We start from the raw sequence: 21,325 nt of genomic DNA, 5'->3' as shown, positions 1-21,325 counted from the left end.
ATTATGAGCAATTTGGAGAACCGGTAACAGAAATTTTGAGCAGTTCAGAGAACTGGCAAATACCACTTCTGGCTGGCCCTAGAGTAAGGTGGGAATGGGGATTTTGCAGTATCCTTTCCCCTGGAGTGGGGTGGGAATGGAGATTTTGCAGTATCCTTCCCCTGCCACGCCCACCAAGCCACACCACGCCTACCAAGCCAGGCCCACAGAACCAGTAGTAAAAAAAAATTAATTTCACCACTGCAATTGATGTTATAACCCAAGGACCACCTGTACTTTGACTTCTGCTTGAAGCTTAGGGAGGAGGGTGGAAACAAGCCCTAAGCTTCTTGGAAAGCTATCTCCTTGGTCATGCTTCTTTATGTTATTACTCCTGATCTGTCTTTTCCAACTACAGCTGTTTGTCTAGGCACTCTATTCTACAGATCCTTCTTCCTCATTTGCATGCTCCTCATTCATACATACATCCTTCCTCCTGAGTTCCTTTTTCTAACTTGGTTGCCTGATTCCTCCAGAAGGTTTACTTGTTGCTCCTTGATGTGTATATTGCACCTCCAATCCACGCAGAAACTCATAGCATGAACACAAAATTACTTTGCCTGATAAGGCTTCACCTCATAAATCTCCCCCTACAAGTCAGAAAGCCTTGCCCAGAAGGGTCTTAATTAATTTAGTAAACTTCTGATGGTTTATGTATCACTTTTCATACTTTTGGCAAACAGAAAAAACTTGAACCTTGAGCCAAACTATAATTCAAGCTCAGTGGCACATGCATGATTAAATGCTCCCTTGAAAGCATTTAAAAAAGACTTCTTCCCATACCTACTTCCTACACATAGTAATCTATTTTTCCAAACAACAGAGAAGCATAGGTTACATGGTGTAAAGGAATGGGTATGTATTTATATATGAATTTATTATGCAAGAAGCAAGGGGTTGCCAAAGTGCATTCTGTAGGGATAACCAATGCCCAACAAGTCTCTTCTATGTCTAGATCAGCTCTTGATCAATTCCCCAGTTAAGATTGCCAGGAATATTTTTCCTGCACTCTTTATAATATCTAGAAAATACTTTTATATTGTTTACCTCATCTTCCCTTCTTATTTCCCCAGTTGAGCCTTTCTATTCTTGTATTTACAGAAGCACAATGGCCATGTGGATTATTTTCCTGGGGATTCTGATGCACTGCTCCTTCCTGGAGGTCCTGACACAACTGCCTGCTCAGCCCGAAAACTGCTCTGACCAAAGCCAGAAGATCAGCTTTAGTCACTCATACAAGATTAAGGTGCCTGAGTCCTTTCAGTTCAAAGTGGAACCAGATCTGGGGCCTCTCCAAGACAACAATCACATGTTGTTCACTAATGGCGAAATAGATGAGGGCGAGGAGCAAAACATTATATTCAAGCATAACATTCGGCTGCAAACTCCTAAAAGAGACTGTGAAGTCCTTGAACAGGTTAAAGCTTTGCTGGAAAGACTGGAAAATTTAGAACTAGAAGTGGCACATCTGAAAAGGATCTGTAACCCTCAAAAATGTTGTGGAAGAGGACAAGGTGAGGAAGCTAGTTGTGTAGCCTGTTGACTGTATATTGTTCCCTATCATGTGTCTGACACTTGCCTTATATCACCCACCAAACATTGGCTTGCTTGTCATCCATAGATGGGGACCCAGATTTAGCATAGTGGACTTCAAGACTATTGAAGTTCTGTAAACTATTTCACAGGGTTTTCTTATGTAGATTCACCCTGCCTATACCCAATGAAAATTCATTCATCATCATATTATTATCCTTAAAAGCAAAGCAGCAGTATTGCACATGTTGGCTTAGGGGTAAAAAGACAGGATTTAGCTCAAGATGTTTTTTGCTTAAAACTGGAGTTTACGCATGTAAACAAGGTGTCAGTGTTCATTATTCTTTTCAAGTGAGTTGGGATCTTGCTGCCCATGTTTCTTTGTCTTCCATTTTTTCTCCTATGTTCTGGACCTCTTCCTGAACAGGGGTGTCATCCTGCAGTGGCCATGGCACTTTCAACCAAGAGATCTGCAGCTGCAACTGCGAGGAAGGCTGGGAAGGGCAGGACTGTTCCCAACCCATGTGCCCAGGAAATTGCAGTGGTAATGGGCACTGCATTGATGGCCGGTGTGTTTGCAATGCCCGCTACGCTGGTGATGACTGCAGTCAACTCCTGTGTCCTGAGAACTGCAGTGGAAATGGGGTCTGTATCCATGGGATATGCCAGTGTTATCAGGAGTTCATTGGAGATGACTGCAGTGAGAAGAGGTGCCCTAATGACTGCAGTGGCAATGGATACTGTGACAGTGGGGAGTGTTATTGTAAGGATGGTTTCACAGAGCTAGACTGCTCTAAAGGTAAGAGCCTTTCCCTAGCTGTCCATGCAATGCTGAAGGATCTTCAAATGAAGATTTCATTGAGCGGCCATTGCTTTTTCAATACACCCCGTCTGGGGGGGGGGGGCAGAATTACATTTGTCCAGAGGTGGGTTCTACTTACCTTTACTACCGTTTCGCAATGGGATCGCATCTGCACATGCGCAGATCACTGATGACAACATCCGGGGTGGTGCTAAATACTGAAAAACTTTTTTTACTGATTAGTGTCTTGAATTCATTGTATTATTTCAAAAACTGAATTATATTTTGGGCAGAGCCCTCTCCATGCATGGGCCTCAAGCAACTGCTCCTGTTATCTCCTCTCAAACTTAATTTGTTTTTCAGTCAAATACTTTTATGGGAAGGTTTTGAAAAAATTATTTTCTAGTTTTCCAGAAATCTTTCCATCTTTTTAAAATATTACAACTAAACAAAATCCATTATGGTATGTTGTATGTATGAGTAGCATACAATAAGTTAAAGCATACATATTGAGAACTGTCTGACTTATTCTGATTTATTCATGCACATTGTTAGACTACAGGGTTTCCTAGTTTGTGGCTCATTGTTTTGTTCTCACTCAAACAGCACTATACATGTGGCGCTATAACTGGAAAGATCCATTTTGTATGCTGTTGAAATTTGTTTTCAGGGTACCTGAAGCAACTCTTATATATTGAACAGAATATTTATTACAGCTGCTATTATTTACTAGGAATATAATCTGCCAGAAAGTGCTCTCCAATTTCTGTTGTACTGAATTGGGAGCTCTTCTTAATTTGCCATAGGATTTGTGAATATGAAGTACATTATCCCTCATTTCAAGGAATGCAGCTGAGTACTTCAAGAATGCCAGTTTCTCTTCCAGTGAGGTTCATACATTTCTAATCTACTTACTTTTCTAAATTTTATAATGATAAATGAAGTAACATAATGGACTTTTATACTGCATATAAATATTTATTGAACTGTCAAGGATTTTAACCGCCATTCTGATGAAAGAGTGCTTGTTGTCTTTACTTGGATAGTCATAGAAAGACAAAATGCAAAAAAGAGACAGTTCTTATATCCTTAAAGAAAGATAACAGAAATTTACAATATTTCTTTTTGTTTTCTACAGTTACTGTAAGTTACCTCTGGGCTCCTTGCAGTTGATCAAACATTTTGCTTGAAAAAAAGGAAGTCAATGTAAGATAATGCAACCTAAAATGGGTAGATTTTATTAGGTTCCAGATCTGCACTTCATCATCTGATGAAAATATTCAAATTTTGAATATTCAGAATTGGACACTGCTGCTTAATGCATGAAAAACAATGTCAGCAAATATTTATTGTCAACACTTGTGCCACTAATTATAAAAAAATGAGATGCTGTGGCCTACCCATTGCTAAGCAAATTATAAAGATAAAATGAAACATGATATGCCTTGCTCGACTCACAGGCTGCATTATTTTAAAATCTTCCCATTATTTCCCAATAGTGCTTGCCCCATGGAATGTCCATCTCCTTAAAACCACCGAAAATTCCCTAACCATTGGCTGGGATAAGATAATAGATGTGGACTACTACCTCATCAGCTACTTTCCTGTTGGGGAAGAGACCTTGATGAAAGAAATACGGGTGCCCAAAGATCAGACAAATTATGAGATTCGGGGTCTGATTCCTGGCACAGAATATGTAATCACACTTCGCAATGTAAAGAAGGAAGTCTTCAGTGAACCAGAACTCCTGCAAGGTAGCACAGGTAGGACACTGCCATTTTCTTTCCATTATCTTTGAACCTGCAGGGTCTTCACATCAACAAAAGGCTAAGGCTTTGAAAAACTAATAATGCAAATATTGTTTCTTAAGGAAGTGGTCCCTATATGAAATATGGTTATTTGAATGAACAAATGTCTGAATGGTAGCTATTTCTAATATTTTGTCCCAAGTTGGATTCTACTGTCCTACAAAAAAAAGGAAAGTAGCTGATAGGGATCAGCTTAATTTTAACTCTCTTTGCAATGTTTTTATCTGCTTACTTAATTTATCTTCTTCATTTGTTTCTTTCTTTGGTTACCTCCATAGCCAAAGTGAGGTCAGAAGGTACAGCCCCTCTAACCGGAGTCACATTTCACGCCACTATGTTTTTCTCTCCTTTTTGGGGTGGGGTGGGGGGAAATCATGTGCATATCTATGCCATGTCAATGGCAGGTTCCCTCTGAAAAATAACTGTTTAAAGCCAAGAATTAACACTAATTGAATATTGTAGCAGATGGTGCTAATATTCCATCTGGAACCAGTTCCCTCAAGATTTCTCCAGAGTTTGGGGTAGGTTTTTTCATGACCATAGCCACAGCCAAGAATTACATGAGGAGTAAATATCCATGGCCAGTGGTGGGATTCAATTTTTTTTACTGCCGGTTCTGTGGGCATGGCTTGGTGGGCGTGGCATGGCATGGCATGGCTTGGTGGGCATGGCAGGGGAGGGATACTGTAAAATCTCCATTCCCTCCCCACTCCAGGGGTAGGTTACTGCAAAATCCCCATTTCTTCCCGATCAGCTGGGACTCGGGAGGCAGAGAATAGATGGGGGCAGGGCCAGTCAGAGATGGTATTTACTGGTTCTCCGAACTACTCAAAATTTCCACTACCGGTTCTCCAGAACTGGTCAGAACCTGCTGAAACCCACCTCTGTCCATGGCCTAAATTAGTTTCCCTGAAGGTTTGAAACAGTGGTGGGTTTCAAAATTTTTTACTACCGGTTCTGTGAGTTTGGCTTGGTGGGTGTGGCATGGCTTGGTGGGCATGGCTTGGTGGGCATGGCAGGGGAGGGATACTGTAAAATCTCCATTCCCTCCCCAATTCAAGGGAAGGTTACTGCAAAATCCCCATTTCTTCCCGATCAGCTGGGACTCGGAAGGCAGAGAATAGATGGGGGCAGGGCCAGTCAGAATTTTTACTACCGGATCTCCGAACTACTCAAAATTTCCACTACCAGTTCTCCAGAACTGGTCAGAACCTGCTGAAACCCACCTCTGGTTTGAAAGCTGTTTTCCAACTGCACGTTTTCCAAGGTCCCTTCTTCTATCTCAGGGTTTAGAAAAAGGCAAAAACTGATAATTAAAGATCAGAAATGAAGCCTTTCCTTCCATCCAGTAACATTTAGACAAAGTTCCCACTGATGATCATGAATTGTTTTGATACCTGTTGTATGTATGGAAGCCTATTTTTGGGGATGAGGGGAGAATCTCAGGAAAAGGGAGGGATGAAACTTCCTCTGCCCAAAACTCATGTTCTCAGTCAGTGTTTTAAAAAGTGAATTTGTCATGTACTGTATGCAGGCTTTTTTATTGTCTCATAAAATATAATCCTACTGGGTGCTTTTGAGGAAGAAAGGATCAATTCTCACTCCAGGATCCTCTGGTGCTGCAACCAGGCATTAAAATAATTAATATTGATTTATTAAATCATTAATATTAGTGAATACTGTACTATTTTAAATCCTACTTGTCATAGTGAGGATTTGGGGTAATATGCACAGTATGTCCATTTGTGTGAATGTAAAGCGCCGGAAAAGACGCCTAGAGAGTAGTTGGAGGGCCAGTCTTTCTGAATCTGACCGGACACTGGTAAGAGCTCATATTAGGAATTACCTAGTGGCGATAAAAGCAGCGAAATGTAGCTATTTTGCTGCTCTTATTGCGTCATCAGATAATCGCCCGGCCGCCCTGTTTAGGGTGACCCGCTCCCTGCTCCACCAGGAAGCGCGGGAGGACCCCTTGGAGGGTAGAGCCGAGGATTTTGTTCAATATCTGTATGACAAAATCGCTCAGATTCAGGAAGATCTGGACTCCGACTGGATAGTCTCAGGGGGAGGGACTGGGGCAGGTCTTGAGAATGTTATCTGGGATGAGTTTGATCCTGTGACCCCTGAGGATGTGGACAGGATTCTGGGTAGACTGAACGCGACCACTTGTTTATTGGACCCGTGTCCCTCCTGGTTAGTGCTGGCTTCTCGGGAGGTGACACGAGGCTGGTTCCAGGGGAATATAAATGCTTCGCTGGGTGAGGGTGTCTTTCCTGCCGCCTTGAAAGAGGCGGTGGTGAGGCCTCTCCTCAAGAAGCCTTCCCTGGACCCGGCAATGTTGGTAAATTATCGTCCGGTCTCCAACCTTCGTTTTGTGGCGAAGGTTGTTGAGAGTGTGGTTGCGCAACAGCTCCCCCAGCACCTGGATGAAACGACGTATCTGGATCCGTTCCAGTCGGGCTTCAGGCCCGGGTACAGCACGGAAACGGCATTGGTCGCGTTGGTTGATGATCTCTGGAGGGCTCGGGACAGGGGGTGCTCCTCTGTCCTGGTCCTGTTAGATCTCTCAGCGGCTTTTGATACCATCGACCATGGTATCATGCTGCACCGGTTGGAAGAGTTAGGGGTGGGAGGCACTGTGTTGCGGTGGTTCTCCTCCTTTCTCTCTGACCGGTCGCAGTCTGTGTTGACAGGGGGACAGAGGTCGACCCCGAGGCCCCTCATATGTGGGGTGCCGCAAGGGTCGATCCTCTCACCTCTCCTGTTCAACATTTATGTGAAGCCGCTGGGCGAGATCATCCGTGGTTTCGGGGTGGAGTACCATCAGTACGCTGATGACACCCAGCTGTACATCTCCACCCCGGATCACCCCAACGATGCCCTTGAAGTGATGTCCCGGTGCCTGGAGGCCGTACGGATCTGGATGGGGAGGAACAGGCTCAGGCTCAACCCATCCAAGACCGAGTGGCTGTGGTTTCCGACGTCCCGATATAGCCAGTTGACGCCATCACTGACTATTGGGGGCGAATCATTGGCCCCCACGGAGAGGGCTCGCAACTTGGGCGTCCTCCTGGATTCACGGCTGTCTTTAGAAGAGCACTTGACGGCCGTGACCGGGAGGATTTTTTATCAGGTCCGCCTGATTCGCCAGTTGCGTCCCTTTCTGGATCAGGACTCGTTACGCACGGTCACTCATGCCCTCATCACCTCCCGCCTGGACTATTGTAATGCTCTCTACATGGGGCTCGCCTTGAGGAGCACCCGGAGGCTCCAACTGGCGCAGAGTGTGGCTGCACGGGTGGTAATGGGAGCGACATGGCGCTCCCATGTAACACCTCTCCTGCGCGAGCTGCACTGGCTCCCGGTGGTCTTCCGGGTGCGCTTCAAGGTTTTGGTTACCACCTTTAAAGCGCTCCATGGCTTAGGGCCTAGTTATTTACGGGACCGCCTACTACCACCAATAGCCTCCCACCGGGCAGTACGCTCTCATAGAGAGGGACTCCTCCGGGTGCCGTCAGCCAAACAGTGTCGACTGGCGGCCCCTAGGGGGAGAGCCTTCTCTGTGGGGGCACCTACCATCTGGAATGAGCTCCCCCCGGAGATACGGAGGATCCCGGATCTGCGCTCCTTCCGCCGTGCTGTGAAGACCTTTTTATTCCATCAAGCGGGCTTGGCCTGATCTCTTCCCTTTTTAAATACGTAAATTTTAATCTGTTTTTAAATTATTGGGGTATTTTAATTTGACTGGGCCAAATAATTTAATTTGATTTTATCGGGTTTTTAAATTTTGTGTATTTATGTATTTTATTGTTGGCTGTTCACCACCCTGAGTCCTTCGGGAGTAGGGCGGTATACAAATCAAATAAACTAAACTAAACTAAACTAATGTGTGTGTATGGTTCTGAAGAAGGTTTGGGGAAGTTATATGCTCACAGTGAGGCGGTTCTGTCTACTTTGCCTATAGATAGGTGTGTCTGAAAGGGGTGATGATTAAAAAAAAATCAAGATGGTGTCCATGTCCACATCACCAAAGCCCCGCCCCTTTTCTCTAATCATAATAGGCATATATGATTAATGAATATTAATCCTAATCAGTTCAATAGGATGCATTCAGTGAGATGTATTTCTTTGCATATATAAAATATTAATACTACTTCAGGCTTGACATTCCCTCCTGTGGATGCTCCTGCATGAAAGACTATCTTTGATGGTACGCAGGCTTAGCTAAATTTACAGAATAATAGAATTGGAAGGGACCTTGCAGGTCTTCCAGTCCAACTATTTGCCACTAGTTGGTTGTAGCCCTCTGACTTAAGCCAGGGGGCCAAATAAGTGAGGATCAATGAACATAAAAAAGGGTCAAGGCTTTGATTACATAGTTGTGGCCACCATCTTAATTCCCTTCAGATACCTATGTCTCTAAGAATTAAATATTAAAACTTCCTAATATTATGGGTAAGAGGCATAATATAACCCAATCATTTAATTACTGTTATTGATACCAAATTTACTTTTAGGAAAACTTTCCTATTATATCATATTTTCTTTTAAACTTCTATATAAATGTGTGTTTTTATTTTATTTTATACTGAATTACTGCTTTTTGTTTCTATATTTTATTTTAAGCTCTGGCCTGTAATAAAGCGTTTTTTGTCTGTCTATAAACTGATGCTACCTTAAGATGGTCTTTGGTCCTCAATTATGTTGTGTTATGATCTTCCTAAGAAGGAGGACTAACTCAAATCCTGACATGACCCTAAATTATCCTAAAATAAGTTTATCCTAAAACTACATGTGTTTTTTTATATTGAAGAAAGATTTATTTGTACAATAGTATCAATATCTAAAAGGATCCAAGAGGGAAAATGGAAATAAACATAATTATAATTATAGAGATATATTCAAGGAGAGTAAACATGGTTTGGGGAAAAGTTTGGTTGGTTGCTACACCAATGCAAAGTGCTTATGGACTTTTAGAAAATGACTGCCATGCTGTAGATTAATACCAACATTTATTTGTATTAGTTGTAGGCTAATACAAAAATTAGATTTTTGCTTTGTGCAAAAATCACTAGTAGATTTTTGGGAAAGCTGCAAGTATAAATGCATCCCTTTGTTTACCATAGCTAAGTGATTACATAATTCTTCATGTTAAAAATGTCCTTATAATCAACACTCTGCACAAAAAAGCTTGGTTGTTGTAGTCTTGGAGTCCTCTTTGTCAATGTTCGTTTTAGCCGTTTCTGCGATTGGGCATATCTGGGTGACGGAGGAGACTGAGAACTCATTGGAAGTGGAATGGGAAAATCCGGCAGCAGAAGTGGATTACTACAAACTGAGGTTCAGTTCTTTGTCTGGAGAGGAGAAGGAAGTAGTGGTTCCCAAAAGTAATGATGTGAAGAGCAGATACATCATCACAGGTAAGCAATCAATGTGTGCTTATCCAGAATAAGGGCAATTAATCTGTTCATTTGGTACCAAAAAGTTGGCTGAGCAATTGCAGGAATGAAAAAAAAGTTTCTGTTTTCAGAGTTAGGGTTCTCGTCTATTTATATTTTACCATCTTGTTATGCGCTTTCCATTTCTGAGATAGAGGTCAATTTCTTTGGAAAGGAAGCCTCCAGCAAGGGCTTTAGACCAGTGTTTCTCCACCTTGGCAACTTTAAGATGGTTGGCTGGGGAGTTGAAGTCCACATATGGCAGTCAGTCAGATGGACTCTAAAAGGTGTACTCCACTTTGCCTACTCCTGCATTAGAAGCTTACAATATTTTATATAGGTTAAAGCACAGAACATAGATGACCACTTCAGCAGACAACCAGAAGCCCTGACACATAATTGGTTTCCAAAGAAGCAGTTTCTAAATGCTTTTGAGAATCAAAGTCTCTGTTTCCTCCTTTCTGTCCAATTTGGAAATATTATTTTCTCTTTTACTTTATTTTAGAACCAAAGGATAACTGCAGAATTTCTCCCCTAATGATTGCTAATGTATTTTAAAAACATAAGATAATTATGGAATGCAAAACCTGTCTTTGTTAACATTGATATGTTGGCACAATGATGGCTGGGTAGAATGTTATAACATGCTTTTCAGTTTGCAACCACAAACATGCCCTAACAGCCTCTTTTTTTCTGCCATATCCTCATGATGTCTTCATGTCATCACCATCCTGTACCTCAGAAAGCTTAGAATCCTTCTTAGCTATTCCAATTCTTAGGTCCTTTTTTCCCTTTAAGCAAACAATAATCTGTGACAGTTTTTCTGTGAGCTCAATACAAAGTGCTTCACTGACCACCTGGTCTCTGCCAGCTTGGAGATCTGGATCTGTCTGAACAGCATCTAACTAATTGTGAGGTCCTTGATTCCCTCTGAGTTTGTTTGTTTTCTTGGAGATGTTTCATTACCAAATGATTATTAGGTAATGATTAGCTAACATCATCAGTGCTAGAAGGGAACAGAGTGGCTTGCCCTGTCAGTATTGGTGGGAATGGTCTTGGTGGTTCCTCGATTAGACTGTTGTTTACTATTAGCTTGTTTGTCTGTGTTATTAGTCCCTTGATTGGGGCATTGTCTACTTCTTGATTGTTGGTCTGGTGTTAATCTTATTATGGTGTTAATGGTTTTAATCTTATTATGGTTTATTGCACAGTCAGCAAGGTGTTCAGACTGGATTTGGGATTTTTTTCCTACCTACCAAGTCCTTCGCAAGGACCTGGGATAGGCAGATGTTGATGTTTTATGATGTTGAAGGTATTGTCATAGGATGTAAGCTATCCTGAGTAAAGCTGTCTTTTGCAATTGAGTGATGATGAATTTGTGAATGCCGATGGGTATTCAAGAGGTGCTCCAGTTGTTTTGGGTTTGCACCCTATTACTGTTGGTACTCCCTTTGTTTTTTTGTTTTTTTTGCTATTTCTATTCTATTTCTATTTCTTTTTTTTGCTATTTCTATTCCTATTTGCAGGTTTTGTATTTTATTATCTTCTCTGTTTGTTCTCTTTTATTCTGCTGTCTACAGGTACTGCCATGTCCACTAACCAGACATTTTTGTTTTTCTTATTGACAATTGTAAAGTCTGGCATGTTATGTGTTTGTTTGAAGTCTAAAGTCCCAGAGCACTTTAGTTTTCATTCTCTATTGTTTTCTCTTTTTTATAGTCCCACCAATTCTTGCTTGCAAGTATTTCTTGCAGATCTTCCAATGCCCCATTGTTGCTACTTTGTCATGCTGTTGTTTGTAGTCAGCTATCTTCTTGCAGCAGCTACCTGCAATGATCCACTATTTCTTCAGCTTCTTTGCAGAAGCAGCATTGTTGACTTCTCAATTCTGGCTTTGTATACATTTCTTAAGGCTTGGTCTTGTGCCGCCAGAATTAGTCTCTCTGTCTCTTTTTTCAGCTTTCCTGCTCTTAGCTATTGCCAGGTCTTGTTATTATCTGCTTTCCCTGCTATTTTTTAAAATGCACCGGCCATGTACTGTTTTGTCTTCCGATGCTTCTTTTCTGTTTTTCATTGGTCTTCCTTTGTATTTTGTTATCTTTTCCAATTCTTTCTCTTCTCTTCTACTGTCTCAGGCACTGCCACATCCACTATCCATACTTTTTTTGTCTTTCTTATCGACAATTGTTAAGTCTGAGGTGTTATGTGACAGGTACCTGTCTGTTTGAATTCTAAAGTCCCAGAGCAATTTAACTTCTTCATTTTCTATGACTTTCTCTATTATTATTATCTCTTTTATTCATTAAACACGAAACTTAGTCAACTGGACATTTAAAATGTGTCACAAATACCATTGACTGGTGCTAATGGTTGATACGGGTTGCTGCCAGGATCCTAGGTATCAACCAAGTATCTTCTTAAAATATATGATGATGATGATGATGATGATGATGATGATGATAATTAATCATTGCACAGTCAGCCAGATGTTCAGTCTGGGTTTGGCATCTCTGTCCACCTAGTGAGTCCTTACCAAATCTGGATGTTTGATGGTGTTACAGATATTTATCGCAGGATGGAAGTTGTTCCAAGTATATTATTGTTATTGCTATTATTGTTGTTGTTATTGTTGGTGCTATCTCTTTTCATTAAACATGAAACTCAGTCAACTGAACATTTAAAAATGTATCACAAATGTCATTGATTGGTGCTAATGGTTGATACAGGTTGCTACCAGCAACCTTAAAATGGATGATGATGATGATTAATCATTGCACAGTCAGCCAGATGTTCAGACTGGGTTTGACATTTTTGTTTACCTATCAGGTCTTTACCAAGGACTTGGGATGTGATGATGATATTATTGTTGGGCTTAGTTGACTTATTATGGCAGAAGGTGCAGGATAAAATGGGGAGAAAGACCATTTTGGTCTTTGTTGCTAAAGTCACAACTCTCCCTATTCCTGCTCTCTTTGTCCAAGCTGTTTTTGAACATAAGTTTAATACTATTTCAGAGTAGCACTAAACCTGTCTCCAGATGAAATTTATCAGCTGAAATTTAGGTTATCCCTAGACAACATTTCCATTAAACTACTGGACTAATCAATTGTCAAAAGTGGCTTCTCCAGACACAACCCATGATTACAGGGTGACCAATGGATATTTTTTTGCTAGCTGGTAATGTTTAATGGAAGGGTAGGAAAGAAAAATCAAGGGAACCCACAATTTTCTGTCCTTAATATGTCTCGTATACCATCTGTAGGCACTGTGCCTGCGAGCATCAGTTCTACTCAATTTGTATATCAGTAAACAAAACGTATATTTTATAAAATTCCAGATGCCTTTTATGACCTGCTTCAAAAGAAGCTGACTCTGAGAAAATACTGCAGCCTAAAAAACCTCTCAGTGCTCTATTAGAATGCAAATAGTCTTAGACAATTTAAAACTCACTAGAATGGAAACATTTCAATAGTTGTGGTATTGCTACAATAAAGGTCTGTCTTGTGCGGCTATAAAGTGGGTTATGCAACAAAGCCTATGATGAAAACTGCAGATGCAGCCATAGACTTAACAAAACAATTTTTTTCATAGAATCTGATACAAAACATTAAAGCATTAAATTAATGGCTTCCTTGAGCTCAGAAACAGTTGAAAGGTGATGTAATTGTTTTGAGTGCAATAATGTAGAACCAAAGTGAAATTTTATTCTTCCTCAAATATGATATCAAAGTATTACTCTGGACATATTATCTAAGAAATGTAAAAAATGTAATTTAAAACTTGTCCCATTAAATCTTGAAAGAAAAGGAAAGAAAAGGATAATTATGTTTCAGACCATTTTATCATTTCCCTCCTGTTTCTTCTTTCCATAGGCTTGAAGCCAGGAACTAAATATAAGATCACTGTCATATCTGTGAGGAATGAGGCTGAAGGGAAGCCATCTTCTGTACATGGTTGGACAGGTATAAACAGAAAGCTTTGTTTGTAGCATAATGATATTCTTACACAATATCACAGCACAATCACTATTGGTCTTCACAGCTATCGCAGCAATCGGCCATACAGCTAGATCATCCAATCACACTTTACTGAAAGCTAGTGTCCAGGAAGAAACAACAGGCATGCCAGGAAGAGAGGGGATTATCCCAGTTAACTCTGGTCCCAACCTCTGTGAGTTGTTTGGTTGGTCTGCAGAGTCTTGACATGTATGGAACATGTATATATTCATAATGTATATTGAGTAGGACTTATGTAAATGATTCTAATTTTCTAGATTCCAGAATTTTCAGGTAGCAAGGGCTTTGGGACAATACCATTTGAGATTAGAGTGCAACTCTATGATCAGGAAGGTTTTTGCACAGATCCATCTTGTGGTGCCCTTTCCTCGACCGGATGACCTTCACATGGTCATTCATGACCCAGTTACTTCATAATTGGACTATTGTAAGCTTTCTGACAATCTGCCCCTTAATTTCTGTTACATACCTCAGGGAGAAACTTCCCCACTTCAGAGTTCATTGGCCCTGAATTCTATATTGAAACTTCCCCACAGAAAGCCTCATACCAAAGGTCATTGTAGGGTTATATTCAGTGCAGGCTCTATGCTAATGATTAAAATAAATGCAGGAAAAGGAAAATGCATCTGTGTTAGCAGGTCAAATTCCCTATTGCTATGTCTTCAGTTACTAGTCTGAAAACCTGGGAGTGGGGTTGTCATGATGACCACTCTTTTGGCTTTCCAGCCTTTGGAAACCATTTAAAAATGTATCAGAGATTAGCCCGGGCTCCTTTGACTATTTCAGATTAAAACATCAGGATGTTGTGTGCTCAGTGATGTTTATACATTTGTAACTTTTGGTTGGTTCATGTTTTGCTTCTGTGTGGGATGGCTACCACCAAACTCCTGGCTTTGGAGTAAAGAAGACCACAAGTTTGACTTCAGAATCGTCCAAGAATGAATTGCATAGCATGACATCAGTCAGAGGGCAGACTGCTGGAGTTGCAGTTTTGCCAATGCAGTCTTACTTCTAATTGTCTAACCCAAACAAATGACACTATTGGTATAAGTGAAGCTTTGCTAGTTATTGTTGGTTGATACATTGAAAATGGCTTGATCAGAAAATGTCCCTTTGACTGGAGATTTGAATTTGGCAGAAGTCTTATTAGAAGATGTGGTTCTAAGAACATGCAGAATGCTAAAAGGATACCAAATAATTAAGTAGCATCAGGCCCCAATTAGAAAATGTTCATGGTATTGTTGTCTTGGTTGCAGATTAAGCCTTGCCCAGCTATCAATGAATGTTAAGAGACATTCCTTATATTTAGAGAGTAAGATAAATTTATTAAGAACTACATAAGATTGAAAAGCCTTACTTTTCTCTAAGCAACATCTTAAAGGTGATGTGCTATATATAGGCCAGGGAGTGCGAAGGCTCAGCAGTTAAAGATGCTGAGCTTGTCAGCTGGCAGCCGGGTTCAAGATCTGAATGCTGGATGATGGGGTGAGCTCCCATTATTTGCCCAAGATCCAGCCCACTTAGCAGTTCGAAAGCATGCAAATGTGAATAGATAAATAGTTACCACTTTGGGAACTATGGGAACTATGGTGGGAAGGTAACAATGTTCTGTGCATTTTGGTGTTGTATAGTCATGCTGGCTACATGACCATGGAAGTATCTTCAGATGCACTGTCTCCCTCAGCTAAGAAACAGAGATGAGATGAATTTCCCCTAGAGTTGGACACAACTGGACAGGGGAAACTTTTACCTTTGCTAGTATAGACCAGCAAGAGAGATGAAGTTGCCTTTGTCTGTTAACATAGAATTTCATTTACCATATTTTTCGGAGTATAAGACGCACCTGAGTATAAGATGCAGATTAGTTTTTGGGGAGGAAAATCGGGGGAAAAAATCTGCCTACTAGATATTCATCTGGCTAGCGTCCTTAGTCTGGTCAGCTTCAGCAAATTAGTTTGCTCGTTTTTTATCCCCTGCTTGGGGATAAAAAACAGCTTCTAAGGCACAGCTGAGAGGAAGCAGCAATGAGAAAAGCAGGCAAAGCATGGGGGAGTTGTTTTCATAAGCAAACAAAGTTTTTCTTGAGATATTTGCAACCATGTAAGAACCAGGAAGGAGCTCTCTAAAATCAGTCCTTTATTTAAAAGAAATAGGTTCTCTCATGACACACTCCTGCAAACCAGCAAGGTAATCTGAAAAGCATCACATACATGTATCACTATATGAAAAAGAGATCATTGGAACCATTGCACCAAAGCTTAAAGATGGTAAGCTCTGTAATGATTTGTCAGCCATTATCTTGAAAGCTAGGCTTTATATGTGTTTGGGGAGAGTTGGGAGATAAAGGCATGCCCCGAACTTTTGATCACTAACCATTGCAACAATTCTCCTCTCAGTATCTAGTCTCCCCACAAGTAGTTTTGTTTCTGGAGTGCCTTTTGTATTGGACATTAGCAAGTCCTGTCTATTTCTGATACCAACTTCACTCCAGGATTTGAACAAGTAGGAGAGAACAAAGGTAGATACATTAGTTCTCCTCCTCTTTACTGCAGTGTCCCAAAAACAACGAGGGATGTCAAACTGAGCTTTTGCTGCTCATTTGTTACTTTCTCTGTATTTGCCAGTTTTAATTACTCTTCCAAAGCAGCTCATTTAAAGATAAAATCCTGAAGTCCATCATTGCTATCAGAGTGCTCAGGCTGACATGTTTTATCTGCTGGCTGATGATTTGCTGAAGTGGGGAGGTGGCAACAAAGACAGAGGAGAAAGCCAATCACCTTGCCTTTATTATGGCACCCTCATAAATTAGAATAATACTATCTGACAGGGACTCAGAAGAGACATGATAGATCCATGGTAGGGATTGGCAAATTTTATGCTGGTATTGCTTTCTACCAACACGCAGTATATAATACTAACACATTGGTGAGAAAGACCTCTAGTTGCCCAAGCATGATTTTACATACGAGACAGGAATATATGATCCAACTCCTGAGGAGCAAGGGATCAGCACAGTTCCATCTGATCATGGAATTAGCCTGCCACAAGATGCTTTAGGCCAATTCTGTGAAAAGACCACACAGACAACCTTTGCCAAGTGGTTAGGTCATTTGAATGTTACTCTAGCCACACAAAAGAGTTGCTCTCAGAAAAGCAGACTCCACATAACTTGTCTAAAATGACCCCAAATTATACAGAAATCTAAGTAATTATTAGTAATTTGAGGGAACTCACCATGAAACTAGATGGTGGTGATGGTAAACCACATTGGTGCTCCCAGGGGAAAGAGGCAGAATACTTGTTCACATTCAACTGGAATTTCTTCTCCTCCCTCCATCAATTATATGCAGGTAAGAGCAGTTTGGAATAAACACAGCAGCTTCACTCCTGTTCTTGTAAATTGAAGAAGGAATGACCTTGAGCAGAAGGAAGAAAAGCTGCTACCAAGGCAATGGTTAGATACTCTGTGTCTGGGGAAGAAATGTGACGTGAAAAAATGTCTCAGACAAAATTTTTCCTAGTTCTTGCCAAGTTGAAGAGAGGGTGGGAAAGCACATTCAGACATGCAAAATTATGTTACTATATCTTTATAGTAACAGTGGTATTAGCCTACATGACTTTGGTTTCCTAGTCTGGCTTACCTTGAAGTGCTTACAGTTCTTACACTGCCCATAGACACTAAGCTCCACCACATTGCAGCCATTTGATTGAAGAAGTCTAACAAACATGCTATCAAGTGAAAGCATATTTCTTCTATGCTGACCTAAGCAATAAGACTTTCTAAATCCCTTTCACAAGGCACCAGGATCTCTTTCCAAGAAAGAGTTGGATTAAGAGAACATTTCTACTTTTCAGACCTTTGGAAGAACTGAGGTTATCAGCTGACAAGAAAACAGTTTTTATGAAGAAACGAATGCATCATAGGAGGAAGGGGGTGTTTGAGCAAATATGCCAGAAACAAATATGATTGAAATACGTGGAATACAAAACACTGGTTCTTTGGGGATTCCCAGGAATTAGGCTAGTTTGAAGTTTTAAATGTGGCAGAGCTGTCTTGCTGTAGCAAGATGTCCAGCTGAAGACCCTGAATATAATCCCCTGTGTAATAACATCTATTTTTAAGCAAGTGAACTCCCGAAGGAGTAACTTCAATGCTAGAAATGGGAAGAGAACTAGTTTTGCTAAAACTCAGATTAAGACTGGATTGTCTTGATGTGGGGAATCATGATCATAAATGGTGTATATATTTGAAGGAGCAAGCAGAGAAAGCTACATCTCAGTTCCAGAAGTATGATACCTCCTACCTACCCCACCCAGTCTCTGGGAAAATCTGGGCAAAGATTCTTTGCTACTGCAAAAGAGGGAAAACAAGATACAAAACAATAAGGGATGACCTTGAGGTTACAATGACTCTCAGTGAAAAGATCTGAATGGGGGAAAGAGATGTATACCATTACAAGTCAGCCAGTATACTTGAGAAAGCAACACAGATTTTCTAAAACAAAACATGATGGATGTGATTCTGACAGGAGCTTGTGGACAGATGTTGTTATTATCATTTAAATCTGTATTAGGTGAAGAAACCAGCAGATTACAAAAAAAGTGGTGATTCTGATTGCTCTTAAAAGAACAGATGAGACAGAAATGATCCATGTGAGCAGCATCCATGGGAAGGTTTCTTTGTGCTAGCCCCAGGTACCAAATCTTCTCAGGCTGGCTTATGCCCTTTGTAACTGGTGGGATGAAAGGGTGCCACGTGGATTGTATACCCCCAAGCATCAAAACGTTCTGAATTAGCCTTGAAAAATGGTGGACAATGAAAAACTTGTCAGAATCACTGTCCTAATTTAAATTTCTAATTCCTTCCTAGACATTGATGGCCCAACACATTTAGTAACAGACCGAGTAACAGAAAACACAGCAACCATTTCCTGGAATGGAGCCCAGAGTCCCATTGATGGTTATGTAGTGAGCTACAACTTAGTTGGTGGTGATACCAGACAAATATCCATTGACAAGGACAAGAGAACCACCACTCTTGTGGGCTTGAAACCTGGCATGGAGTACACTATCCACATCTGGGCTGTCAAGGGAACTCAGCAGAGCAGAAGGGCAAGCACAGAAGCTGAAACAGGTATTCCATAGATATGAAATTGTGAAATCTTCATGAGTCCTTGCGATTTAATTCTACTCAGTGCACTTCTTTTTAACATGCTGAACTGTACAAGTTATATGTGAAGCAGTATTAGAACTCTGGCAGCAGATTGAAGTTTTACAGTCTGCTGAAGGAACCATATATCTTCTTTTTCTTTCTCAGTTTTGTCAAAATAAGTCACGTTCAGTTTGTGACTTTAGAACCTGAAAGATGTCAAGCAAGTACTGATTGTCAAAGAATGAACTATAGAGAAACCAGATAAACAAATAACAAATATTTTAATAATATACGGTAGTAATTGGTTAAATATGGTAATCATATATTGTTATACATTTGCAGATATGCATGTCGGTATATTATGTATGGGTAATCTACAGTTAGATTCACAGTATAAGAGTGGTGAAAACTTAATTCAAGTCCTAAATTAGGACTAAGAATTATTAAATTGGCATTTAAGAATTTGGCCATTGCCAAGCAAGGTGGCTTTTTGTAAATTAGAGTGTTCAGATCTGATAAATCCAATATATTTCTGGATATAGGTATCACTCCAAGGGCTCCAACCATTATTGGCACAATAATAGATTTCTTTTTCCATAAGCATTATTTCAATCTGCAAATCCCAGTATTTTGAATTGTTTTTCTTGAATCCTAGCGCCATGTGATTTAGCAACATCAATGAACCACACTTTCCTCTTTTCAGTAATGGTTATATCAGGCATGTTAAGAACAAGATGGCAGAGTTATATATATATAACACTTCCTGCCTTTGTTGAAGCTGAATATGACAACAATTCTGACAAAACTATTCAGAAACAATAAATAAATGGTTTTCCCAGATTCTTGCTTCCTTTTTTAGTAATCCATAAATTTAAATTTTCAGACATCAAGGAACAAGCATAGTGTATAATGCTGATATTTAGTTGTTAAAAGTTATCTTAAATTTACACATGGCCATATGGTCTCTTCAGTAAAGATTGACAGATCATTTTAAGAAAATGGAGGACTTTAAAAAAGAAAATATAATCCAATGTTACTGAGGAAAAAATGCAATAAACTGTTCCTTGGTTCACAGAAATAGATGGCCCCACCAATCTGAAAACAGACCAGGTGACAGAAAACTCAGCCACTGTGTCTTGGAACAAGGCCTGGGCACCTGTAGAACAGAACATCCTCAGCTATACATCTGCTGATGGAGAAACCAGAGAGGTACCCGTTGGGAAGGATAACATCAAGACTACCTTGACAAACCTGAAACCAGGCATGGAATATGTTCTCCACATCTGGGCAGTGAAGGGAAGCCAGCAGAGCAAAAGGGCAAGCACAAAAATGATGACAGGTAAACTTGAGTAGGGTGGTGGGAGTGGATAACTGCATTTCTTAACCTATAAAAATATTCTGTAGAGGTTCTGAATAACATAAGTTTAATGAAAGAGTGCCCTTTGAATGTCTATGGAGATTCTAAGTCATCCAGGTAATGCTTGTCCCAAAGGTGCTTTTTCAAGAGGCAACTGGACTTTCTGTTTTTTCTTTGAAGACGTTTTGCTTCTCATCCAAGAAGCGAAACATCTTCAAAGAAAAAACAGAAAGTCCAGTTGCCTCTTGAAAAAGCACCTTGGGTGTCCTTTGAAAATGACAGTGATATAATCATACTGCTACCAGAGGTGATGAGTTCTATACTATACTATTTACTCACCGGCTCAAGGTTGACTCAGCCTTCCATCCTTCTGAGATCGGTAAAATGAGGAGTCAGACTGTTGTGGGCAATATGCTGACTCTGTAAACCGCTTAGAGAGGGCTGTAAAGCACTGTGAAGTGGCATATAAATGTAAGTGCTATTGCTATTGCTATTTTCCTTATGTATTCCAGTACAAATTGTACTATATTTTCCAGTTACACAGTTGCATGAACAGGGCTGCTTAGGAAATGCTAGGGACAAACCTAGCATATATACGGAGTCCTGCAGCACCCTCTGTTGACTGACAGTCAATTATTCTATAAGTATTCCTTTCTCCCTGTTATTGGGATTAAATAGGGAGTAAACTTATAAATATCCAATTAGGTTCTGCTATCTTTGCTACATGTTCAAGAAAGGGTAGGAGTGGAAATGTATAATTTGAAAGCTTGTAGAGAATGATAGTAGAATTGAAATAAAAGATCACTTGGTAGATTTGTGTCATAGATCTCCAGCCTTCAGCCTCATCATTTTGGGGCATTAGAAAGTTTCTTACAGAACTGTGCTCTATCTCCTTTGCATATATCACTGCCTCTTTTCTTTTATGTCCCTCCAAAGACATTTATCCATGAGATCTTCGATTTGGCCCCTTATAGTGCAAAAATATATGCTTACTGTAAATTATATATCACTCTATTTCCTGAAATTCTTAGATAACATGCATAGAATTGAGGACTACAATATTTTACAGGGTGATAGAGCTGGTTGGTCATTCTTCAATATAAAAAGGGCCATGCCAGTATACATAAAATATGTATCCTAATATGTATTCTAAACCCTTATATCTTGAATGAAAGAAAAA

General features: G+C 40.3%; 1 protein-coding gene across 1 annotated transcript in view; it reads left to right on the top strand.

Moving 5' to 3' along the window:
• Nucleotides 1-21,325, top strand: part of TNN (tenascin N) — a 39,180-nt gene that overhangs the window by 4,269 nt on the left and 13,586 nt on the right. Inside the window, exons 2-8 of the mRNA XM_034409752.3 lie at nucleotides 1,141-1,553; nucleotides 2,000-2,371; nucleotides 3,874-4,137; nucleotides 9,420-9,602; nucleotides 13,493-13,582; nucleotides 18,507-18,770; nucleotides 19,864-20,127. Of these exons, the coding sequence (XP_034265643.2) occupies nucleotides 1,148-1,553; nucleotides 2,000-2,371; nucleotides 3,874-4,137; nucleotides 9,420-9,602; nucleotides 13,493-13,582; nucleotides 18,507-18,770; nucleotides 19,864-20,127 (1,843 nt within the window). The 5' untranslated portion in view covers nucleotides 1,141-1,147. The remainder of the gene's footprint in view (nucleotides 1-1,140; nucleotides 1,554-1,999; nucleotides 2,372-3,873; nucleotides 4,138-9,419; nucleotides 9,603-13,492; nucleotides 13,583-18,506; nucleotides 18,771-19,863; nucleotides 20,128-21,325) is intronic.

Source organism: Pantherophis guttatus, chromosome 3 (genome assembly GCF_059756535.1).
Source record: "Pantherophis guttatus breed Tessera chromosome 3, ASM5975653v1, whole genome shotgun sequence".
Lineage (NCBI taxonomy): Eukaryota > Metazoa > Chordata > Lepidosauria > Squamata > Colubridae > Pantherophis > Pantherophis guttatus.
This window is presented reverse-complemented; position numbering and strand designations above follow the sequence as displayed.